The sequence below is a fragment of the Arachis hypogaea genome, chromosome 15 (assembly GCF_003086295.3).
Source record: "Arachis hypogaea cultivar Tifrunner chromosome 15, arahy.Tifrunner.gnm2.J5K5, whole genome shotgun sequence".
Taxonomy (NCBI): domain Eukaryota; kingdom Viridiplantae; phylum Streptophyta; class Magnoliopsida; order Fabales; family Fabaceae; genus Arachis; species Arachis hypogaea.
Window position 1 is genome coordinate 153,594,482 of NC_092050.1, and position 26,581 is coordinate 153,621,062.

The 26,581-nt window shown below is 35.6% G+C and overlaps 3 protein-coding genes across 4 annotated transcripts; 2 read left to right on the plus strand and 1 right to left on the minus strand.

Moving 5' to 3' along the window:
• The first annotated feature begins 1,074 nt into the window (after window positions 1-1,074).
• Window positions 1,075-4,774, plus strand: LOC112751461 (pyruvate kinase, cytosolic isozyme). Its single transcript, XM_025800612.3, has 4 exons — window positions 1,075-1,624; window positions 1,717-1,984; window positions 2,954-3,415; window positions 3,691-4,774. Exons 2-4 carry the CDS (start codon window positions 1,727-1,729, stop codon window positions 4,501-4,503), a joined length of 1,533 nt encoding a protein of 510 aa, XP_025656397.1. The 5' UTR covers window positions 1,075-1,624; window positions 1,717-1,726; the 3' UTR covers window positions 4,504-4,774.
• Window positions 4,775-5,174: 400 nt separating this feature from the next.
• LOC112751462 (uncharacterized) lies at window positions 5,175-7,499 on the plus strand. The gene is made up of 7 exons (XM_025800614.2): window positions 5,175-5,615; window positions 5,712-5,797; window positions 5,916-5,994; window positions 6,103-6,162; window positions 6,484-6,605; window positions 6,798-6,869; window positions 7,081-7,499. The coding sequence occupies exons 1-7, from the start codon at window positions 5,271-5,273 to the stop codon at window positions 7,181-7,183; spliced, it is 867 nt and encodes a 288-aa protein (XP_025656399.1). The 5' UTR covers window positions 5,175-5,270; the 3' UTR covers window positions 7,184-7,499.
• Window positions 7,500-13,459: 5,960 nt separating this feature from the next.
• On the minus strand, window positions 13,460-21,970 carry LOC112751464 (katanin p80 WD40 repeat-containing subunit B1 homolog KTN80.4). Of its 2 annotated transcripts, none has more exons than XM_025800616.3 (19): window positions 21,639-21,970; window positions 21,285-21,464; window positions 20,991-21,121; window positions 20,742-20,859; window positions 20,363-20,589; window positions 19,215-19,317; window positions 18,930-19,000; window positions 18,739-18,813; window positions 18,515-18,658; window positions 18,192-18,411; window positions 17,600-18,022; window positions 17,040-17,099; window positions 16,853-16,968; window positions 16,315-16,440; window positions 15,297-15,371; window positions 15,059-15,171; window positions 14,446-14,562; window positions 14,271-14,339; window positions 13,460-14,135 (listed from the first exon to the last, which is right to left on the minus strand). In XM_025800616.3, exons 2-19 carry the CDS (start codon window positions 21,310-21,312, stop codon window positions 14,072-14,074), a joined length of 2,280 nt encoding a protein of 759 aa, XP_025656401.1. In that variant the 5' UTR covers window positions 21,313-21,464; window positions 21,639-21,970; the 3' UTR covers window positions 13,460-14,071. The 2 variants fall into 2 exon arrangements, with proteins under 2 accessions (XP_025656401.1, XP_072073368.1); XM_072217267.1 differs by having other exon boundaries at window positions 13,460-14,132; window positions 21,639-21,928.
• Window positions 21,971-26,581: the final 4,611 nt, after the last annotated feature.

Here is a 26,581-nt window from a genome sequence, read left to right on the forward strand (position 1 = left end):
AGGGAATGACATAGATCATCGATGTGGATTCCTCTTACCAGCAACAGGTGTCTAGAAAACAACATGTTATGCCTACGTTAGTTTTATTGTTCCCACTTCCCTGTATAATAAGGCAACATTTACAGAAGATTGTAGTAGGCATGTTAATGATTTGTTAATGAAATGATGAAATCAACCGAACTAAATGCAAATAAAAAATTTCAGGATAAAATTAAATATTAAAAATATTTGAAAAAAAAATATTAAAAATAAAAACTTTTTATTCAACTCTTATTTTTATTATCAGTATTTGATTATTTTATTAATAATTTTTTTTTCCGGCCATACAAACACAAGCTGATTTTTTTGGTTATGGAAGCTGTGAATGTGTTGTGCGTAGTTATGAATGTTAGAGGTGGTAGACCAATTTGTGGGACAGCTTTTGTTCAGATTTGGTGTTAAGAAATTAGATCTTCTAATTTTATTGTTGAAATTTTTTTGTCAGCACATCGGAGGGTCCGTTTTGCATGGAGGGAATATCTGAAATTTACATGAAGCGTATCAGACCTTTCTAGTTCTGTATGAATGAATTTTTTTTTTATTTTCCCTCAACAACACGCATGATCCGTATTGTAGTGAACAAGTCAGACTGTTCGATAAATCTCGCCCTACTCGCACCGTCCAATTTTTTATCTGCTAACATCACATGCAAGTAAAGCAAAACCTGATCCCCGGGATACACATTAACTTAACCACCACTACTAGAATTCGAACCTGTGTGACTTTAGTTTGAGACAAATATTTTTGCCACTATATCACATTACTTTAATTTTTTATTTTTGTTTAAACCACGAGTAGTGTGATGATGGCATCATAGTTTTGGTTAATAATAAACTAGTTAGGGTCAACATATAGAATGTGAGTGACGAACAGTATTGCAACTTACAAGGGCAGAAACCGTGAGGCGCACACCGAAGGCAACGTGGAACATCCAGATTCAACAGTCCAAATCAGTGGGGTTCCTTAGTCTCCAGCCCACAGTCTTGGGCTTTTCTCCTTTGCCTTCTTTTTCAAAATCAAAATAACGCTCATGCCATACCAATACTACCGCCACATCATGTAACCATGACACAAAGCACAAAAATATATATACAAATTTATTAACAGCAACTTTAGACTGTTAATGTTTTCCTAGCAGTTCATTAACATACTAAAATTTTTGCATACATACACATATAGAATTTTGACCAAAAAAAAAAAATTACATATAGAATAATTTATCCAAGGAATATCCGTTTATGAAAAACAGCATCCGCAAACTTTTCCTTGAAAATGAAGATTAAAAAAAAAAAAAAGAATATTCCGAAATGGAGGAATGACCGGTGACTGAGGTGACTTTCAGCTTGAACCAAACATACGCCCACAAAATCACAAAAAAAACCACCCCTAACTCGAACTCACAGTTTCACTTTATTTCTCTCTATTTTTTAACTATAAGCAATGCCCCCAATCACAAAACACAACAACCTCACCATCATAACATAGCAAGCAAACACAAATATCAATCCCTTCCTAATTCCTCCAAGTCTCTAACCCTTCCCAGATTCACACACACACACACACTTTGCATTTTAACAAACACAAGGTATGCACTTTTATTTCTATTGGAATATTCATGTTCAGTTGTTCACTACTCTTACTTACATAGTATTTTTGTTGTTTTTTGTGTGTGTTTAGGAGTGAGGAGATGTCAAACATAGACATAGAAGGGATCTTGAAGCAGTTGCCACACGATGGCCGAGTTCCGAAGACGAAGATCGTGTGCACGCTTGGACCCGCTTCCAGATCCGTCGAGATGCTCGAGAAGCTTCTAAGGGCTGGCATGAACGTTGCCAGGTTCAATTTCTCCCATGGCACCCACGAGTACCATCAGCAGACTCTTGATACTCTTAGGATTGCCATGCACAACACTGGTATCCTCTGTGCCGTCATGCTTGACACCAAGGTCTACTTTTCTTTCCTTTTTTTTTTCTTTTTCATTTAGTTATGATGATTGATATGCTTGTTAAGTTTTTTAGATTCTTTGTGCTGTTTTTTAATTTTGTTTGGTTATACTTGTTCTATGGGTGTTGTTAATATTGATGTTTTGGTTGCTTGATCTGATTAGACTTGGTTACTAACTGAGTGATTCTGATGCTTCAACTGAAGAGATACACCAACTTGCTTTATGGGTAGCTCAGTTTGTAATTGACATGATTAAGTGAAATGTGGAGTGGGATATACATAAAAGCGGTTACTATTACTGCTTTTCTAGACTGCATTCTCCCTTCTGGATTTTCGGGAAGTTAAGCAGTTTTTGTGAGGGCAGTGAAATGGTCCTGTTGATGGAATTTTATTACACTTTTGAGTTGGTTGCTGAAGTAAACATGCATTTCCTGTTGTTGATTCATTATGTTCGTGCTCGGCTTAACCTTGAAGGATAGCCATTTTAGTCAAGATATTGTAATGCTTTTCAAAAATGCTATTTGAACACCAATATCAGCTACTAAAATCAGCCACCAATGTATTTGTACATATGTGGTTTAATTTATTTTCAATTTGAATTTGTATTCCAACATGTACTTTTTATTGGTAGCTGACTTTGGTGTATACTTAGCATAGTCGATTCTTTTTTGGTTCATGAAAGAGGATAGCATCCCTGCAATCAGGAGACTACCAAGGATAAGCATATCTATACCCATTTCTCATGTTTTCCCCCTCTAAATTCTTGTTTGGCTCTGCAGTCTATTGCATTTTGGGGGTTCGGAATTATTAGAACAGCTTAGACCACGATCTGTTTTAATGCTAATGGTATTTTTTTAGGTAAAAAATATATGATGTACTAGTGTGTTTTCTTATAGCAAGAACTTTTTATTCTTGAGCAATAAATTATTAACTGTTCCATGTACATCTGCTTTCTGCTGGATTTTTATAGGGCCCTGAGATTCGAACTGGTTTTCTAAAAGATGGAAAACCTATTCAACTCAAGGAAGGACAAGAAATCACCATTACTACTGATTATACTATTAAGGGTGATCCAGAGATGATATCAATGAGTTACAAGAAGCTGCCTATTGATTTGAAGCCCGGAAATGTCATATTGTGTTCTGATGGAACAATCACCCTCACTGTCTTATCCTGTGATCCGGGTGCTGGTACTGTTAAGTGCCGTTGTGAAAACACTGCCATGCTGGGTGAGAGGAAAAATGTTAATCTTCCTGGTGTTGTGGTGGATCTTCCCACTCTTACTGAGAAGGATAAGGAAGACATTCTTCAATGGGGTGTCCCTAACAAGATTGACATGATTGCTCTTTCATTTGTTCGTAAGGGTTCAGATCTTGTTAATGTCCGGAAGGTTCTTGGACAACATGCAAAGCATATTATGTTGATGTCAAAGGTACTTTGTTGTGTTCTTATACGACTTCTGTCGTACTAACCTTATGCTAGACAGGTCTTATGTTTACATGTGAGCCATTTCTGCTTAATATATGGTTTCTTTGGTTGAGTTCATCTCGCATTCATCTTCGTTATAAAGAAAGTTGCATGCTGGTTTGTGTTTTGCATTTTATGAAGAAATACTTGTGAGTTTGCTTTTCTTCCATATGCTAACTTTGCTGTTCTTTTAATTGCCAAATCCTGAGTTTTTCAATAATGTTGTGGAATATTCCTAAGGTTGAGAATCAGGAGGGAGTCATGAATTTTGATGATATTCTGCGCGAGACCGATGCATTCATGGTTGCTCGTGGTGACCTTGGAATGGAGATCCCAGTAGAAAAGATTTTCCTGGCGCAGAAAATGATGATATACAAGTGTAATCATGCTGGAAAACCTGTTGTCACTGCTACCCAGATGCTTGAATCAATGATCAAGTCTCCCCGGCCAACCCGAGCCGAAGCAACTGATGTTGCCAATGCAGTTCTTGATGGAACAGATTGTGTCATGCTTAGTGGTGAAAGCGCAGCCGGGGCTTACCCTGAGATCGCTGTGAAAATCATGGCCCGGATATGTATTGAGGCAGAATCATCACTAGATTACAATGCAATCTTCAAGGAGATGATAAGGGCTACTCCTCTACCGATGAGTCCATTGGAAAGTCTTGCATCATCTGCCGTCCGCACGGCGAACAAGGCCAAAGCCAAACTCATCGTTGTGCTGACACGTGGTGGCACTACAGCCAAGTTGGTCGCCAAGTATAGGCCGGCTGTTCCGATATTGTCAGTGGTGGTTCCGGTTTTGACAACTGACTCATTCGACTGGAGCATCAGTGATGAGACACCAGCAAGGCACAGCTTAATATACAGAGGCTTGATTCCTGTATTGGCTGAGGGATCTGCAAAAGCCACTGATGCAGAATCTACAGAAGTGATTCTTGAAGCTGCTCTTAAATCTGCAACTCAAAAAGGGCTTTGCAAGCCTGGTGATGCAGTTGTTGCACTACATCGCATTGGAGTTGCCTCTGTTATTAAGATCTGCATAGTTAAATGATTCAATCCAAGATATGATGCTGAAATGTGTTATTTGCCCTGAGAGGCACCAACTCATGAAGGGTTATGTTTTGGCTTTTATTTATTATTAAAACTATTGTGGTGTCTGTTCTTCCATAAGATGAAGGATTTAACCTATTAGCTTTAGAAAAGCAGGTTTTTGTATTCTCTGTTGATAAGAGGAATACTTATAAATTTCGGATTGGTATGAAAATAAACAAACATGTATTATTACCCTTGCATTTTGAGATATGATAACTTGTGTTATCCTATTGAATGTAGTGGAGTAGTGGAGTACTTTGATTTTGATATTACATTATTATGAATATTAAGAATTTTATTTTGATGTACCAAAGTATTATTTATATAAGTTAGTCTAAGTCTAAGTTAAGACTCATTAGTTGAAGTACTGCATCAAATTGTTCTCTAATGAATAAATTAATTAATAACAAAAGAAATTGACAAATTTCTAAAATATTAGATAATTATTTTTTAATAAAATAAGATAAATTAGTTCATAATATATATAAAAATATATTATAATTAAAATATTAAATTGTCTGAGATTTTAAAAAGTAAAAAAAAAATTATTTATATATTTATTAAAAAATATAATATTATAAAATATTGAAAGCTAATTAGTTATTTTATGAATAAAAAAAAATTTATCCGATATGGAAAATATTATTTTGTATTCCAACTTCCAAGTGAAGAGGCAGGTAGATATTTGAGAAAAGAGTGCGATAGTTTGACAGAAGAAGGAAGATAATGGCTATGGCTTCCAGATGTAGCTGCCCCTTGCAGTGGCACTGCCCCAACACTAACACACATTCCAATTCGTCCCTTCTTCCTATGAGACGCCCTCTTCTCCTTTCAGTTTCTGCATCTTCTTCTTCTTCTTCAGATGAAGGGGTGACTATCAAAGGCTCAGGAACCAGCGCCAGAACTCGAAGGCTTCTCAGAATCCGCGAAGAGAAGCAACAAAGAGAGCATGAGCGCATTCATAACTACCCCTCTTGGGCTAAGGTTCTCGAAGATGCTTGCAAAGACGACACTGAGCTCCGTGCTGTTCTTGGAGACAGCATCGGAAACCCCGAACTCATGCGCAAACGGGTACAACTAAGTTTCAATCTTTTTTTTTTCTTTCATTTTGGAGTTCAAAATCACTTTTTTATTTCTGGGGTTCGTTTTTCTTCACTAACATTGTAGGTTGAAGATAGAGTTCGGAAGAAAGGTAGAGACTTTCGTAAGTCTAAGACGGGTTCTGTTGTTGCTTTCAAAGTTTCATTTAGAGAGTAAGTTAACAACTTCATCTCTTCCTTAATCTCTATGCATATGAATGCAAAGTAAGATGTGGAGTTTTTTCGTTTGTTTAGTTTTAGTTGTCATAATTTGATTATTTGGTTGTTGCAGCTTCAATCCAACTGATTCACATATTTGGTTTGAATTCTATGGATCACCATCTGATAAGGATGTTAATTTACTTGGTAGTGTAAGTGTTCCATACTTCCATTTCGCTCCTTAAGATTTTCGAATTTTGGATGTGTAGCTACTAGCTAGCTAGTTACATATGATCTGATTCTTGTAAAAAAACATGCAGGTTATTCAATCATGGTATGTCTTGGGTCGCCTCGGTGCCTTCAATTCTTCAAATTTGCAGGTTAGGATTCTAGTAGCTTCGAGTTATCTTTACCTTGGTAGTGTTATTGGACTTGTGTTAGTTTTATTTCTTTTTTTCCTCTTTTTCTTGGACGAGTTACATGTATTACTTATCATTAGTATTGGACTCAAAGATTGGTCGTTCACGGTCATCTCTTTGATCACTCATCATGTCATAATGTGTTCTGCATTATCTTCTACAGTTCTTATGGTAGTTTCAACATGATTAAAAGCTAGGGCATCATCCAGCTTGTGTTAACGAATAATCATATATAGCTGTTACCTTTTAACAAAGAATTAAAGCATCTTCAATTCATGGCAGATGGCAAATTCGTCAATGGAGTATGATCCTCTATATGATGCAGACAAGGGTTTCAAAGTGATGCCGTCATCTTTCCATGATATTGGTGACGTAGAGTTCCAGGATAACTGGGGACGTGTTTGGTATAACATCTAGAACTCTGTTTTTATTTTAGATACATGGAACCCATGTGTTTTACTCAAATTTTGTAATATTTTTTGTCTAACACCATGTATGAAAATTTTTGCCCTATTCTTACTTGTTACCTTTGAGTCAGGCATACCATTGGCATGAATTATGTAATTTGATAAAGATTTAAAACATGTTTCTTACAGGGTGGACCTGGGTACAGCTGATTATTTTGGTCTTGATGTGCTTCTCAACTGCCTTACTGGCTTAAGCTCAGAGTAAGTTTAAATACTAAATGACATGCAAATGCAATACTCTTTTTCATTTATTTTTCTGTTACTTTTTAGTACATACTCCACTCTGGGTATGTACAAAAAAGTAACAATAGATAATGAACATATGTAGAGTATATGTCCATGGATCATAATCTTTTGTTTGTTACTCAAAATTGAAGAGCATTAAATTTATCTATGGATGAATATATACCAGGTACCTTGGTATCCAGCAGGTTGTATTTGGTGGCCGGTGCATGGGTGATTGGGAAGAGGGGATGAAAAACCCTGATTATGGTTACAAATACTTCAAGATCTGAAGCAAGTTGTTGGTTCGGTTACTTGCAATCTCACATTGGGTGTGGTTCAAAGATAAGAAAAGTTTTCCGGAGGTTCAGTCACATTAACATTAATGGGATCATCTTCCAAGGTTTTTGCACCATCCGTTGGTTTTGGTCTGAATACTTGACCTGCATTACTACTGTTGGCAGAGCCGTTTCATTACACTAATATGACTAATTGGGTGCCCAGAAGTGTAAAAGTGTAATGAGCAGTGATAGATAGCCAGCAAGAATTGTTGCAGTCTTCATGAGATAAATGGATATTGTTGAATGGGAAAATTTTTATTTTATTTTTTTACTAGATAAAGAGGCAGAATTTACTTGCTCATCCAAAACTTATCATTCTAATAAATAATTTTAAGAGTAAACTACCATTTATGCCCCCGAAATTGTAAAACGCTGACAATAATAACCCTAATATTTGTTAACGACAATTATACCCCTGAAAATTTTAAAAACGCTACAAATATGCCCAACCGTAAAGTGAGGCCTTCTCCGTTAAACGGAACATGGTGATGTGTCAAACGGAAATCCAACGTGGCATCCTCAGTAGGCGTTCTGTGTCGTTCCTTCTTTATACGGATTGTGAGAGAATGTTTTCCCCAATTCATTACAAACATAAACCCTAATTACTATCATGCATGGTGGAAGCAGAGGCTTGTCCCATAACAATCGAAGGACACAGTCAGTGGAAAATAGTAACTCTGAAGGGCTCGACGAACATGGGAGCAAGCCATATGACGGGACATGCTTCTGCCGTCTTCAAGTGGTGGCGTTGAAGTCGAAGACGAGGAGAAATCCAGGGAGATGGTTCTTCAGATGTCCTCTGTGGAAGGTATGTATGAATTTTTGGCTGAATCTGTCCCCATTCCCTATTGAGAGTTGAGCTTGATGAATGGCTTCTGTGCTGGGCAGACGAAGAACACTGGGTGTCGTTATTTTCAGTGGATGGACGAAACCAACGAGGAATCAGTTGGGCTGGAGGAAATCTCGAAGAATGGAACACAAGTATGCCATGAATGTGGAGTCTTGAAAGGGAGATTTACCAGTCTTGAGACAGAGACCATTTACAGAGATGGAAAGATGATGAGGGAGCACATGAAGAGAGTTGAATTGTTTTTATGCATCATTCTTTGTGGAGTTGTTCTGAGTTTGATTTTGAGTGTGATTTGTTTAGTTAGATAGGAGGAGGGATGCATGCAGGACAAACAATGGATGTTATGTGTTACTGTTTTGTGGAATTTATGTTGACATTGTTGTAGCTATTGTTGTTGCTTATTAATGAATTAGAGCTGTGTGTTACACCCAGTTGAATACTGACAATAACATGAATAGAGTGAATACAGATAAGTAAAAAAGGACAACTCAGATATGCTAACTAATTTGAGATAGGTTTAAGAAATGAAACACTGCCAAAAGAATACGAATAGTACCAAAATATTTGATCTGCATAACATTTAGCATTAACACATATTGTTCCAACCAAAAAGTTTGATCTGGATAACAATTAGCCTTAACACATATTGTTCTAACCAAAATACTCAATACTCACTAATTAGTCTTAATTTCAGACACCAAAAGACATAAATTGTGCAGCAAAGGCCAATTGCCATGAATGCTAAGAACAACATATAACTCAAAAAGTAGAAACAGTATAACAACTAATCTTTAACTCATAACTCAAAAGAAGAACTAATCACATATGCAAGTCCCTTTCAACCAGACTGATTTGGCATGAACTTAGAGAACCTAGAAGTTGTTGCTTTACTAGCTCCATTCATGGTTTCATTTGACACCACAGGAGTCCTTGTGGTTTCTGCAACTCCTAAACCAGGGACAGCAGTTGAAGTAGGTCCAACGGGCCGTACTTGTGTGGGCCTAAATGGTGGGTTGGGCCTTGGAGTGGTTGTTGGACTTAGAGCTGTGGGCCTTGTTGTGGCTGCTGGACTTGGAGCTGTGGGCCTTGGAGTGGCTGCTGGACATGGAGCTGATGGGGGCCTCATAATAGGCATCTTTACCCTGATTCCTTCCCTGCTAGAAGAAGCAGCAGCGGCAGCAGTAGTATTGGAGGGAGTTTTAGGAGTTGATGCAGGACCTTTGCTAGATCTGGTTGCTCTCCTCCCAGGGTTGGTCCTAGGAGATCTCCTTCCAGCAGACTGACTTGTTGAACCAGATAGGTTGAGATTGGCCTACAAAAAAATAAGTCTAAGTATAACTTCTCAAGTGACTGCCTCAATATTGATTGATATATGTAATACCTCTTCATCAGCTTCAGAATGTGGATGGCCTTGTGTGAGCTCTTGTTCAACTGCATCCATGGTCTCCTCCCAAAACCTCTCTTGTTCGGAGTCTGACATGTCCTCTAAATCCATATGTGGCAAATTTTGTTGAGTTGGTGGCTGAACATGTCCTCCATCTGCCTGACCTGCTTGAGGTGATTGCTGTGCGGTTGCATCTTCCTCAGATGCCACATGCGACTTCTTATCAGGACAGGTTCTTGAGTTGTGCCCAACCTACGAATACAACATCATTCCAACCATCAATATATGACAATACTCAACAGCAAGTTAGATTATTTTTTACCTTTTTGCAAAGTTTACAACTTGTTTTGCCATAACTCCTTTTAAGTTTGTACTGGCTACCACTCTGCCTCTCTGATTCATGTCGAGCTCTTTTTTTTGTAGGTCTTCCTATTGGCCTCTTATAAGGTGGAGGGAGACATGGCAGCCCCTCTGTATCAGCCCAATACTCCTGACTAGGGACTGTGTTGATATGAAATTGGTAAGTTCTGTTATATGCCTCCATAGTCAGCCAATGGTGGACATAATCTTCTGGCCTTTGATTTTTTCTTTGAATTGCAACAACTCCATGACAGCACGGCAGGCCTGTCAGTTGCCACTTTCTACAGGTGCAAGTCCTCTCTTGAGTGTTGACCCGAAGTGTGTGACCATGCCTTCTTACCTCAAACACATTGTGATCATCATCTCCCACCCACTGAGCTTCCCAGTAATTTCCTTCCTTCTTTTCTTTCTCCAACCTGCTCGTTTGGATAGGAGCCAGCTTGCCCGTGTAGGCCATTAATGCATCTTTGTGGAATGCCATAGTTTTCATCAGGTAATATCTGATATCCTCCAGCATGGTAATTATGCTCTTGCCTCTTAAACCCACCATTGTTGCATTAAGTGATTCTGCATTATTATTTGTTATGTTATCTACCTTTGGCCAGGTAGAGAATCTTGATCTTGACCATGTTCCTTGCTCATATGCAGACAAGTATTCCCAGGCTGCTGTATTAATCCTTTTTATTGCAGCCATACCTTCAGCAAATTCCTGATCAGTCAACGCCCTTGCACATTGAAACAACAATTGTTTAAGTTCCAGATCTTTCCAACGCTTTTGGAAATTCCTCCACATATGCATTGTACAAAACCTGTGATTAACCCCTGGCATAACTTCTTGCAGAGCAGGAATTAGGCCCTGTCATTAAGTAAGTTAGACACTATATACCATAGCTTGAGTAATAAGTTGAATAAAGTAGTTGAAAACACAAATTGAAAACTAACCTTCTGCTTATCTGACATGAAGTGCCAATCAAATTGCTGATGGTCCCCTATATCTGCCAACAAATATTCAAGGAATTCTTTCCAATTTTTTTTTGTCTCTGCATCAACTACTCCATATGCAACTGGAAATAGATGATTGTTCGCATCTTGGGCAACGGCAGTCAGCAGCTGTCCTCCAAAGTAACCCTTCAAGAATGCTCCATCAAGACATATGAAAGGCCTACAACCTTGCTTGAATCCCCTTTTGCAAGCATCTAGACATATGTAAAGACTTCTAAACTTAGGCAAACCTTCCGGTTGTGGAGATGTACCCATATGGCAACTGGATCCTGGGTTGGCCTTACGGAGCTCATTCAAATAAGTCCTCAACATCAAATACTGTTCCCTCTCTGTGCCCTCAATGACATCCTTAGCCTTTTCCATTGCCCTAAACATCATCCTCTCTCCAACACATATATCGAACTCCACCTTGAACATATCTCTAGCCTCTTTCTGGGACAAATTGGGACAGATCCTAATCTTACCTATCAACTCTTCCGAAACCCATTTACAAGTGACTGACCTACTTCTATTACTCCTAGGGCATGTATGCTCATCAACAAGTGTTTTTATTTGGTAACTAGGTGGCTGGTTTCTCCTTGCACAGTAAACCTCCCATGGACACGTTTCATTGTAACAGATAACCCTGCACCTATGTGGTTCAACCTTCAGAAAAAATGCCTCTCTGCCCATTTGAATACTATACTTCCGGACTGCATCCTTAAACTGCTGCATCGTCCCAAATTCCATACCTAACTCCAGTCTAATTTTGCCAAACTTTGTATCAGGATTGTGCTGAGGGAATACTGGATTTTCATCCTCAGAATCAGAACCAGGCGGGGTCTGCAACTCCTCAGACTGGTACTGATATTCAGTTGGCCCACCATCAGGGTCATTTTGGTTAGGAACAACCACCCTTGGAGCCTGATTCTCCTCCCTGGGTGGTAGGATCTTCTGACCTGATGGAGGAGGTCTTGGATGATGCCTACGACCTTGTGATGCATTCATATGATTAGGTAAGTATATAAGCAATTTTCACCCTATTCTCTACAATTAATTAACAATACAATCATGAATATTTGCATGTTTTAAGCTACAAACATATACAACACATTTTCTAACCTGGCAGTTCGTCTCCATTGTCCTGTGCATCAGGTTGCGCTCTACCAGACGGTTGGGGCCTTCCATGTTTCCTCCTGCGCTTTCTTCCCCGACCTTCAGCTTCCTGACGCTGAGATTGGCCCTCTTCTGGTTCAACTTGTGTCTCATGGTTACTTCCTTGATTGGGTGCCTCATTCTCAACAGTTGCAGCCTCAGTTTCAATGGGTACGTTATCAGTACCTACGTCACCTTTCTCCAATTGATCATTCCCCCCATTATTCAACACTGATTCACCCTCCTGTTGCTGTTGCTCCTCGTACTGTGTGGGATCATCTTGATGAGTTTCCTGAATTTCTGAAATAGCTCCATCAACTTCTGTATCATCTGCTCCTCCATGTTCATCATTCTGTGGGAGATCCTGGTCATGATTTTGCTGGTCTTCTGAAGGAGGTCCCTCGACTACATCAACTAACTCTGGATCGGCGTCAATAGGATGCTCAAAATATAAGTGCACCCTGTTTTTATTCTTCAGTGCAGCATCACACAACTTAACCACATCGGCATCCCTTCTCAGAACTCGTAGCCCATTAGCTAAATCCATCCCCGGCTCCAACCAATACACTTCATTGTACCTAGTATAACCTAAATCCAGAAATAAACCCTCAACAAGGAACAGATTACATGTATCAACATGCACCCTGTCGATGACACTCACTAAACCTTCGTTATACCTCACCACACCATCAGCATCCTTCTCTAACCAACCCCGATGGTGATATACAAACGTGATATGACTTGCCATCTAACAAAAAACATGAAAGAAGTAACAATCAGATAAATCAACACATGAACACAACCATCAGAAAAAAGTTTCACTTCATCACCAACAACATGCAAACCCCAACGACCTGATAACAAGAAGAACGAAAACAATGAATGCTTACCGAAACCTTCGTTGTTCAATGGAGATTTCTTCACCTAGTATCAATGCCAAACGTCAGATTGCAAGTGATGTTAACAACTTCAACACGCGAATGCAGAGACACACGAGACGAAGAGATACAGAGACCAACACTAAGAAACTCTTCAGTTTCCCGCGTCCAAAATTATCATAGTTAAATGGATTGTTTCACTCAAGGTTAGCCTGGTCATTTACTAGGAATTGCACAATTAGGGTTTCACGAATTAGGGGAAAACCTGAAACGGGACGGATGGCCTAGTGAGGATGCCACGTTGGATTCCCGTTTGACACATCACCATGTTCCGTTTAACGGAGAAGGCCTCACTTCACGGTTGGGCATATTTGTAGCGTTTTTAAAATTTTCAGGGGTATAATTGTCGTTTACAAATATTAGGGTTATTATTGTCAGCGTTTTACAATTTTGGGGGCATAATTGGTAATTTACTCTAATTTTAACTGTCATTTTATTAAAACCTTTGCCGTTACTTTGAAGATTACTTAATGAAAAACCCATGTTCGAGCAATTGAATTAACCCGTATACTATCAAAGCAACTCGTCGGGGACTCGGGGGCAACGATAAACAAAGTACATATATATAAATTCATTTCATACATTAGAAATTAAATTCGAGTTCGCCTGAAAAAGATAGAACCAAAAGCTGTGATTTCATGCATTGAAATCATACAAGAATATCTGCATAACAAATAAGACATATGAACATCGCCACCACTCAAATTATGTATGAACAGCACTTAACAAGAACCGCTACAAAAATCATGACAAATTCTCAAATAACATTAGATCATTCATAGGAGTATCTTTTGCATTACACAATAGAGGTCAGTCGTCAAACTGGGGTGAGATCTTTACATCAAGCAGATGACAAATAAGGTTATAGTTGTCAGAACTATGCAGCCATCAGCAGAGGTGAGTGACAAGACATGTCTCAAAGCCTTGGCTTGTGTCGTAGAATCAGTAGTTAACTGTGCCTCCACTCTTATCATGAATGTGAGCACCAATTATTGGTGTTTTCACTTGCCATGAATCTGAAGGCCTAACCAATACAGGGCTGCTTCATCCAAGTGCAGTCAAAACCTATCCGGTGACTTATGTAGAGGTTGAAATCTTTAAAATGCACAAACCCCTATTAGCACCCCTGAAACTTTTGAGCAGCACATGAGGAAATAAGTGAATACACGGAATCATGAAACATCCTGAAGAGCCAGATTTAATTCGTGCGCTGACTTTGCAATTGATCCTCCTCTTCTACAGACAATAAAAAACGATAAGATTATCCAATGCTTGATATAGGATTTTCATGCTAATTGTTTTTATGTATTAGCAATTAGTATTAATGAAAGGAAAATGAAGAAAAGAAAATGAACAAAGTAGAATGCATACCTTGTAAGAGAAGGTAAAAAATGTTTGACCTTTTCAAGCTCTACAAAGCATGCGTTGCAACGTTCTAGCCTGGTCCTCATTAAGAAGCAAAAAAAAAAAAAAAGAAAAAAGATTGAGTCGATATACAATATATACAAGACATGAAATAAGAAAACCAAGATGGTAAAATTAACACCTTTTCTCTGCTTCAATATCAACACCAACGGATGGTGCAGCTGATACGGCTGAATAAATCATAGAACCGAAAGTTCTGACCAGCTTCAATAGCATTTCTAACGATATTTCTAGATGTCTACAGACATACAAATATCAGATTGTCAATAACATGTAACAAAATCTTATAGTTTTATGTTATAAATGCATGCAAATAGAGCAAATGTGAAAATCCCTGGTGTTATTTTAGTTTAAAACCACAAAACTGATAACAATATTGTAACCACAATAAAAACTAAAAGGGTAAAATGATTCGCGTGATGCGTCCACAGCTGATCTAACATATAACTCCAAATTATTTTGCCAGTGGTTGGTTGCAGAATTTTATAATAATGATCAAACACTCGAGATATAAGTTAGACATCTTTTAGCTATGATGGAAACAAGGAAGATAAAATTGACATAACACAAAAAGCATTGATTTCATAAACCATATATCTGTATCTTTATATTTTCCCTTTTCTCATTAAAGTGATTCAAAGAAGTAAAAGGATCTAATCCCACTGCACCATACTTGTCCAACACGGCATAAAAAGTGCTGCCTTGAATCAGATGGCAGAAGAGGAGATGCTTACCTGTCCATTTGACTTTGTAGAAGGTCAGTCAGTGGTGGCAGCAGACCAGTGCACACATCAAGCGTAACGATATCCATTTTTTCCGTTATCACACTAACAACATCAGCAATCACCTGGAATAAATACCATAATACATTAATATCTTGAGTATCAAGAATTTGGTCAAATATAATATGATCATCAATACCACAAGTGAGAACACATATAGTAACATTGGAAAGCGACTGAAAATGCTCACAGCATGATCATTCATCTTCGACACTGCTTCAATGGCCTCCTTAACATCATTTCTTTGCCACCATCTATAGACCACCTGCAACATGTTCCTTATAAAGTAAGTAAATTTATAACCAGTAATAAGTTTGGTTCAGTCCCAAACCCCCATTTTTCTTCTCCCCAAACAGCAAAACCCAAAAAGAAAACGTTATTTCTGTTACAGAAAACATTTTTTTTGTTAAGGGAATAGGTTTTGTAGGAAAACAACGGATTGTTCTTATTCAGGAACTCTATAGGGAAGTATAGAACCTAAAAAACATTTAACTCAACCCCCCCCCCCCCAAAACAAAAAAAACCACCACAAAAAGAATAAGAGGAAAAATTCAAAATTGTTCAGTTGGTTGCAGTGATTTGTTGTCTAACCGTCTATTATTAAAAAGGGATTATTATAGTACTTTAAAAAATTGCAGGGTGCCAATACTGTTATGTTGGCGTGGTTGAAAAATTGCCGTGTGTCCCATCAACTAAAATTATTTGTTTTTAAAAATTAAAAAATTTGAAAACAAATCTTAAACCATTGATTAGATTAAGTGTACCAATACCCATATAAAGAGAAGGGTAAGAAATCACTTATTTATAAAGTATAGTAGAATTTCACAGAAAAATGTTAACCACTACAGACTACATCCTGGATAAAATTGACTTAGGCTCCTATAATCTTAAACACTGCTTAGGTAACAGCTAATTAAGAATGGTTTTTTCTTTTGAGACACCTTTTTATGCACATGCAAGTTTATGTTTGTAGTTTCTGTTACTTGAATTTATTTACTTTTCTTATCCAAAGAGATGAAGAAATAAAAAGGTGAATCACTTTTTGCTCTTTGTTGTTTAGCTTCATCCAACCCAGATTGATTGACAATTTATTTAATGACATGCAAAGATTCTTGATCACAAGGGGCACAAGATAGTTAATATATAAGTCAAAGCACATTCAAGTGACTTAATAAAAACTCATCATGATTACAAGTTCAGATACCTACTTGTAACTTGGCTGAGCGAGCCTGCATTGAACTGAGAAATTGATCGTGCTGTTCCATCACATCAGCAATAGAATCTTCATCACTAGCAGAAACTGTGGCCTTCTCAGTGGATATAGAAGGTTCTCTCTGTTTAGCTTTGAGAAATTAGGGACTTATATCCTCAAGGAAATCAAAATGAGAGAAAAGAAAGCAAAAAAAAAAACGGGGGCCCACACACACTATAACAAATGCCAGGGCTAAGAAATCTATCCCCAACACAATGACATCAGATATTAAATTTCTTTTAAAACCATGAATGCTGCAAGTGTACCAAGATTGTCTTGATTCTTTATTCAATAAGATATTGCATACATTTTGCATGCTCGCCCAAAATAATGAAAACTTTTGCAAATGCTGACATGTAAGTTTGAGTATATCCATACTCCTTCAAAAACTATATATCTTGTGTTCTTTTTAAGTTTTGTATTTCTTAACAATGCTATCATCCACTGATAATCATCTCTAAGGTAAGAAGAGTTGATAGGAAACAGTATGATACCCCACTGAAAGGAAGCTGTACAGATGATATTCTCCTGTGTGAAATTCCTGGCCTAGGTCCTTCATAATTCAGAGATCGTTCTCTCTTTTCCAAACTGAGAAGTGAGCGCATTCTCCCTACATATTTTAAAGAGTGTCAATTGAGAATCCATACATATATATGATATGAACACCTTCTACAAGCATACCTCCTCTTTGTACTTCGACAGAAGATATGTCTCTACTCAATTTCTGCCCCCGAGATTCATCTAGAGCAAGATAGAAATCACATCAGTAAATTCCATCAAACAGATTACAAGAATAAAAGTTTAACAAATGATCATCAATCATTATACTAAGCACAACATGGTACAGCGGCAATCATCCATGCTCTATGGCAAAATTAATAACTGCATGTTATCTTTGGTCTTGGGCTAATGGTGGTTCGAAGTATATTAAGAAAGGATTATAGATTAGTAAAAGTTAATATCTATCTTTGGAATTTGGAACTCTTCTTTGTAGCAAAGAACTCACGTAAAGACAAGGTCGTTTTGTTGGGACAGACATGTTGAGCACAAATTCATTTTCCAACTATGTTTATCAGGTATACTCCATAAATATTGATCCTTGAATAACAAGCAACCTTGTACATGGAGGATTTTGTACAAGATACAAAGCTGATTAACAACACTCAGCTTTATCAAGTATTAAATGTGTCAATTGCAACATGGTATGATAGTTAAAGCCGTATTCTGAGAAATAAGAATACCTTGCGTTGAGTTTACTACAACTGGGAAATTATTTTTATCTTCAAAACCACTTAATTCACTACCCTTAGAAGCTGCAGATTCAGTTACAGGACTGAGGCGTGACTTATCCACATCATCTCTGTTGTTTGGAGACTTGCGTATATCTGCTGCCTTTGACTGCAAAGAGAATGGCATTGTTCTTTCAACAATACCGGCTTCTTTTCTGGAATCTACTATAAGCTCTGGCCTCACGCTAGTTCTGGGGACAATTACAGGTATAATATCTGGTTTATTGATAAGTGGTACATTGGATGTTATATGAGACTTCAAAGAGCTCCTCTTCTGAGCTGCATTAATCACTGCTGTTGAACCACCAGATGCTGCTGTCTTGGGACCAGAGTTCAAATTGATCCTTTGAGGAGTACTTGGTGCACTTCCTGTGGCTTCATGCAAACCATAAATGAAAGTAATGAGGAAGTTTAGATATAATGGGCCATAGTATCCAAATGGATTGGAATCATGGAGGTATTAAACAAACAATCAATCAAGCAAATGCCAGAAAGTCACCAAAAGAAAACATCAGTGAAGAAAAAGAAGAGAAAGGATATATACATGTCAAAGATTTTCCCTCCTTCAAGGGATCTGGATCTTGAGTAACTGACAACCTTCCAAGAGATTTTGTTTCCTTTAGTAATGGATCTGGATTTTGAGAAACAGATAGCCTAGGCTTAGCTGTGATCTCATTCAGTACAGCCATATTTCCACTTGAAGATTTAGTTTCTGAATGCCCATTTAGTTTGTTTCCTTTACTAAGTGCATATGGTTCAATGCGCTGGATAATAAGTCAAATGTAAAATGGTCCATTAGCATGAAATTTTATCAAATACAACCATTATTAGATGCAGCAACTTGTGTGTTAAAGTAAATTTATTTACCGAAATGTCCACAACCCAGACTCCCACACAACTTTGATTGTATGAGCAACCAAGAAGTTTCCCTTCATGAACATTAAGATCTGACAATTTAGACCAACCCACTTCCACCATATCATGACATCTTATAGGCTCCCAAGAGAAAACCTACACAGAAGAAGGTGGTACATTGTTAACTTGATAAATGATTACATCAAATGAATGAATGAACTAACAATGGAGTGTACCTTCAAACTCTCATGTAAACCACAAAGTAGGGTCCTCCCATCAGGACTGAAAGTAAGTGAACGAACTCCAGTTGTCTACAGTACAGATAATATAAATACTTAAGCTTACCCAAAAATTCTTAAATATAACTTGCATGATAAACCCCCCATTACCAGAGTAAATAACAATTGCCCTAAAAAACAGAGAGTACCTCAGGACCAGCTGAACCGATAAGCTCAAAGGTTTCAAGGTCCCAAAATTTAACTGTCCTATCTGCAGAACCTGGGCACAGAAAGAAAGGAACAAAATAACAATTACACTTGAATTGCCTACCCAAATGCTATTAGCTTATGCTAAACTGCATTTATGACAGTACACCTAATTTAACAAGTCATGCTCAAATAAGAACCAATCCATGCTGTTTCTTATCTAAGTAGGATCATGATGCTTCCCACCACCAGCTAGTGAAACATAATGTCATAAAGGTAAGACTAACCTGTTGCCAGGAGAAACTCACTGGGATGAAAATCTATACACTGGACCTGGCCCTCATGGCACTTAAAATCGTGCAAGAGTTTTCCAGCAGTCAGATCCCATAACTGCAGAAGTATATTGGGGAAAAAAAATCAACAGAGTCTTCTAAACAACAAAGTGCAGTAGAGAAATATAAGCCTATTCCCCGAGATGTGAAAGGCCATAGCGTCATTACTCATTACCCAGTGTTCAACACATCATCCCATCGCTGAAATTTTTAACTAATGTGCATAAATGCACAACAGATAAAATAACAATAAAGCCTTCTTCTAACTTGTAACTGGTTATATGGATCAAACAAAAACTATTATATCTAATTGTGAACTATATCTATAAACAACTCATTTGTATGTAGGTCCTTAATTTTGTCTTAGCCTCCCCTTCTATTTTGAGCTCCTATCTGTCTAATCTCTTCTTTATGTACAGGCATTATATTATATGTATTCTCTAACATGAACAAACCACCAAAGGTGTATTTGTACCATATTTTCCACAATAAGTGCAAACCCAACTTTCTCTCTATGCTTTCATTCCTAATCATAGTTCATATATAATGTGTCCACTCATCCAATGCAATATTGATCTATAAAAAGATTTCTTGAGCACCGAACATTTGTATCATACATGTTATTTTCTGCCTTGCTTTGATGTGTTCACTCATATGCAACAAATACAGCATTTTGTGATTCATCAAATCATTGTGATATGTGACCAAAATGCATTTTATTATATATTCGGTCCAACGTAATTTAGAACTTCATACCTCCATACTTAATTATTTAATTTAGAGTAAACTAACTATTTTGTCCCTCAAAAATACATGTGACATCAATAGGGGAACTTAAAAGAATTTTTTACATTTAGTCCCTATAACATACAAGAGCTATTGGTTTAGTCTCTAAAAAGCATTTTATATATCAGTTTAATCCCAAAAAAATAAACACAAAATTGGCCCTGGAACTAAATTGAAAAAAATATATATTTTTTCAAGACCAAACTAACATTACATATATTTTTAAGGGATTAAATAGATATTTTAGTCTTAATTAATTGATCATAACAACCTTGGTATGAATTTGATGATAGCAGAAAAGGGAAAGCAACTCTAACCTTCACAGTGTGGTCCTCTCCACCTGAAACAACCCATCGTCCATCTGGAGTAAACCTAATTGCATTTACCCCACGCGTATGGCCCTTGTAAGTATGGATGCAACCCTTCTTTCTGATGTCCCATATCTTAAGATTAGTGTCTAGAGAACCAGATGCAAAGAACTCTCCAAAAGGATGGAAGTCCACTGATGTACAATTGGACCTATGACCAGTAAGAGTACGAACAACTACCAAAGAAAAGAAACATCACAATCCAAACAACAGTGTATCAGTATGAGTACAAATTTTAAAAATAAATATAATGTTTTATGAGACTACTTATATCTCTTTTTATCTGTGTTTTCATATTGCTAAAGGAAATGAGCAAGCAACAACATACTCTTTGCCTCCTCCAAGTCCCAAAGCTTTATAGTGCCACTCGCAGCTCCGGCAGCTACCAACACTTCAGAGGAATCAAAGCTTACAGAATCTATCCCACTAGTATGCCCTGACAAACTCTGCAAAAATGCCAAAAAAGTACAGCTCTCACAGTAGATAAAAACAAACATCCCACATTTTTTATTAAAAACAATAGAATACATCCAAAAACGAAAAAGTTGAAAAAAGAGTAGAGAAGAGTAGAACAAACCAGTATAGCATTAGGTTTGCCAATGGCCCAAAGATTGACCTTGTGATCTTCACCACCAGTGACAAGAACCCTAGACGATTTCCTCCCAATTTTAAGACAGTTCACAGTGGAAGCATGCGCCACAAATTCCTCTGCACACAACTAATCAAGGACCTCACAACTCACAAAAACAAAACTATAAACATAACAATGCAGCTCGAGACACAAGCACACAGAGATCTATTCAATATTCTAGTAAAACGTAAGTAGCTGAAATTGAAATTTCACAGATCAAATAAACACATTGAAGGATACGCAGCTTGTAGGCGCGTTTGGTAGTCATCAGTGGCACACAAAGCAGCAAACAGATATTAACGGAAAAATCGAAAACCCTAACAAATTCTCTCTACTCGAACCATTCGAGAGAGAGAAAAAACACAGATCCAAACTCAGCAGTCTGCTTCTAGAAGATTCCAGATCTTCGTTTACAATCAGCTGCCGACAAAAAAACACACAAAAATGAAAAAATGCACTACTTAATAATTAATATTCAAAAAATAAATAATAATTAAAATATTGAAAATAGATCAGAAGGAACAGTAAAACTAAAGAAAGAAGAAGCTGACGGAAGTTGTTGCTTGAGAATTGAAAGCAGAAAGAATAAGTTACATTTAACTTGGAGAAGCAGAGAGTGGCGCATAAGCATGAAAAAGAAGGTTAAGTTCTTAGGTGGCGGAAGAAGCAAAGCATGTAAGGTTAAGTGAAACGGCGTCGTTTAGCGGCGGTGAGGGGTGGTTAACAATGGAGGTGCATTTGAGTGGTGAGGCAGAGGGATCTGTTAGAGAGAGAGGAAGAAGAAGCGCGTTTGTGTTTCACGAATTGTGCGTGAGAGTGTAATGAATGAATGAATGATGATGGAAATGGAGTTAATGCTTTGTGTTTCAAATTAACCTGAGAGTGGGAAGAACGGAAAGGAGAGGACTCATGAAGGGTCAATTTCTGTAATTTTCTGAATTTTCAGGATGTATTCAGTAAATACATGAAAGCTACCTTCCACGTTTTTCTTATTTCATTTTTTTTTTCACATTTTCTTATACAAATGTTTTTTGAAGCAATTTTAGAGTAAACTATACATTTTGGTATGCCTTCACTCTATATTTTCTTTATAAATGATGTGTATTTTTTATTAATTAAAATATAATTTAAATATATAATTAATTAACAATATTAATCGTAATTTTATACGAGTATAAAAAATATTTAGTATATTATTATCAAACTAACAATTAGAATTTTGTGTTGGTTCATATTTATCGAATAAATCTCTTATTTTTTAACATTTAATTTTAGAAAATTGCTATATGGCCAACAAATATTATTATTTTTAGCTAATACTTAGTCAATAATAATTTGCACTTGTATTTACAGTAGTTTAGCACACAAAAAATATATAGTTTGTACTTATATTTATTACTAAAATTTGTATACATGAATCAATATAGTTTGCACTCATATTTTACAGAATTTACACAAATAAATTAGTAAAATTTATCTATTAAAAAAATTAATATTTATACTAATCAAATAATAATAAAATATACTAAAAATTGCTGGTCTCAAGAGTTTTTCTTAATTTAATATCTTTGTACCACAAATGCTAATAACAAAAAATTTGGAGGGAATAAATTTTAGTCGATCGTTGGGTGACATATTAATTTTTTTATTTTATTAATTTTTAAATACATAAATTGATATAATTTATACTCACATTGTGGAAAATTTGCATATAAATTGATAGGGGATGCGTATATATAAATTATTATATTTTGTATCTTTTTGCAACGTTATATTAAAATAAACAACATTTTACTACTTGAAGTTTTTGCTTTATTTTCTTTTTTGCTACTAACTTTTCTGATTAAAATTTGCATGTGGTATTGATATTCGAAGTGTTCTATGATATTAAATACCTAGCAGGGTTTGGAGTTGGTAGTAAGAGTGAGTTGAATCCTAAGAAAACATCGGCAAAGTAAATTTCAATCATAAGAAGCAAAAGATCCTCCTTGTTGGTTGTTACTAGAAGTCCTCAAATTAAAGATTTTTATCTAAGCTTCAAATTAAATACAAAAATAAAGTTTAATTTTACAATAAATTAATATGTTCATTCCTGAAAAACAATTTCTAAAAGTTGAAAATAAATAAGAGATTGTAATATTTCACCTTATTAATATTGAGTGAATTAGATTTTTCTTTTCAAATATTAGGTTATTGACAGTTCAATACTTCAATCTTCACTTTTAGTGACTTTGTCGAGTAGAACTAATTTTTTAAATGCCACAAAATAAAAAGCACTTTTCGAAATATTATTTTATCAGAAAACTAATTGTTTTGTGGGTTTCAAAACAATAGTTTTATGATTTTTTCCATAACTTTAGTTCATATACTATAAGAAAAGTATACGGAACCAAGAGGTGGTGATAGTAAAAAAGTAAACAACTTAATTAATTTATAATTATATTTAATTAATTTTATTTATTTTTAATTTATAATATTTGATATTAATTGCTTCTCACCCCAAATTAAAATTCTAAATGATACGTTGAAAAAATAGGGACGGGGATCACGGAACTTCCAACAATCTCGATTCGTAGTATATAAAAAAATTTATAAAATATATAAAAGAACATTCATTTAGTATGAAAAAGAAACATTCTGATACTTAGGGCTGCGTTTGTTTCCAAGACACTGAAAACAAGACAGGATAAGACATTGATGGATAGAGACACAAAATTTTGTGTTCTTGTATTCTGTTTGGCAATAAACTAGAACAAATTATAAAAATCCAATTTATTCTTATTGTTTCCATTCAAAAAATTTGAGATGAAAAATATAATAATAAAAAATATAATTATGAAAAATTAACAAAAATAATGAAAGAAAAAATAAAAAATAAGTTGTATCCCTTGTTAGTGTCTCTGTGTCCTTTCTGTCAGGATGGATACAAAATACACTAATTCAGTGTCTCTGGACACATTATCTCTATCCATGTCTCTTCTGTCAAACACAATTTTATGTTTCTGTGTCTCTATCTCAGTGTCCTGTCTCTATAAACAAACGCAGCCTAGTAGAAAAAACATCTTAATGCGTAACATAAGTACCATCCACGTCATCCAAAGGCATTTTACAGGTTTTTGACTGGTTTTAGTTTCTTAGCATTATTCTATAAGCATCCCAAATTTAAATTGAGTCGCTATATCATTATCATAGGGTCAGAAAATACCATATTCTTTCATAAAGACTCTACCCACACTACCCTAGTTTTTTTCAGGTTCCTAATTTTTTGGAGGGAGTAAATGCAGTTATGCAGTAAAAAACAAACCAACCCTTGCTACTATTCAGCTTTTCAGTATATGGCAATTTAGTACACAATCATTTAGACATTAAAAATTGAAGAATGATCATGGCAATTTAAATAGTAAATATATATTTCATTCGTAGTTAAGAAAAGATCATTTCACTTTAATTCTTTATAATGTTTTTCTATTTATGATTTTTTATAAATGACATTATCAAAATTGGAGTGACAATATTCATTCTCTATATATTATATTGATATTGAATTGAATTAGCAAATTTTTTATTATTTATACTATTGTTTTATGTGTTTAACATATTTGAAAGTACTTTTATATTAAATTTATTTTATATTATCCATAATAACACGTCAGAATGAGATTAAACAAAACAATAAAAACAAATATGATTTATGATTTGTCCTAAATTTGAAAGAAGGAAATTAAAATCATAAAAAAATATAATAATATCATGGTTTTTGTTACGGATCCGATCCACGGATCCCGCATACCCGGTAACCCGGGGACAACCCGCTTCCACACAAAGGCCCAAACTCCGGCCCTTCAAAACCTCTAACCCAAATATCTCTCTCTTATCTTAACCAAATAAGATAAGATAAGATATTCACCTATAAATAAGAGGACCCAGGTTCCCCCAGGTATTCATTCATCCCTCACATTTTCTACCTCTTAGATCCATTCTGACTTGAGCGTCGGAGTGTCTTTGCAGGTACCACCCCCATTGCTCCAGTCAAGCGACCCGGCTCCAGCTCAATCCGCGAATTCCCGATCCACCCTTCAAACCATACCAGAGACATCTCGTACAGTTTTAATTAATGAAGAACGGAAAGAAACAGCTATTAAGGTCTACAACACTGAATTGTTTCGGCTTGAGACTAGAGAGAGTTTTGGAAGGATTTGGGACTAAAAATTCTATCTACAAAGATATTATTCAATTTTATTTTTGGAGTTGATAAATAAATTTTATTGTCGTTTTTTTCTTTTCTTAATAATTTTGTTTATTTTGGATTATCGCTTATATTCTCTTTAATTCTTAATTCGTAGAATTTAAGAATATCTAAAAAAAATAATAAGAACCGAATAATTAAACAATAACTAAAACACCTTGAGATCAAACAACAAAACACCAACCAATGTAGGTGATTTACTAATGCCATCAAAGACAATTGTATTGTGGACTAAAAAAGGTTACCTTTTTTTTTTACATCAAAGATAGGAGATTCGAATCCGACAATTCACAACCTTTTAATTGACTATGGAGAGACTTGAAAAAGTTACTTTTACATACTAAAACATAAAAAATTAAAAATTAATTACAACAAAACAAACAAAACAAATTACGCTAACAATTTCGTAGACAAATCTCTTTTTATTATTATTATGTAAAAACCTTTATCAAAGATTGTCTAAAATAATTAAAAAAACAAACAAATACAAAAAAATCAATCACAAAATTAATTATTCGTATAAAATATATATTAAAATAATATATATATTTATACATAAAATCATAATAATTTATTTAATGACTTTTTTATATTACATAATATTTAAAAAAAAAAAACAAAATAGGATAATAATTTCCCATTAACGCACTATTGGTATTTATAATTGAACCATAACTTCAATTTGAATGTCTATAATTTCTTAAAAGTTTAAGAATGGAATAATTTTTTTTAAAGAAAAAGAAAAAAATCTCTTATTGTGTGCATTTTTAGTTCTGCTGTTGTTGCCTTTAACACACTTTGTTCCCTCCAAGTAAATCAAAATTGAAAAGAGCACCATAACCCCTTTGCTTCCTGGGGACTCTCTTCTTCACCTTTTTCCTCACCTTTTTAAATTTCTCCATTCTTTAATGATTCATTTCGGAGTCATAATGATTAGAATGAATAAAGCTATATATGGCAACCTATTTTTATCTATAATTTAATCAAAAGATAAACCAAGGTCAAATGAATCTTCCTTTCTGTTAAATTTTAAAAAGAAATGAAAAAAAACTTAGGTGATTGAAGGTATCTTTAAACATCATCCAAACAACGGTATAATAGGCGTTGGAAAATTCAAATTTAATCAATCTTACACAATTATATAACTTTATTACTACCAAAATTAAAAACACTAATACGTGGAACATGAGTAAACGACGAATTTAATGTGTTTGAAACACTTGAGATTTTAGTTGACTTCCCCAAAAAAATTTGGTCATAGCAAAACTGAGTAGAAAATATATCTTTAAAG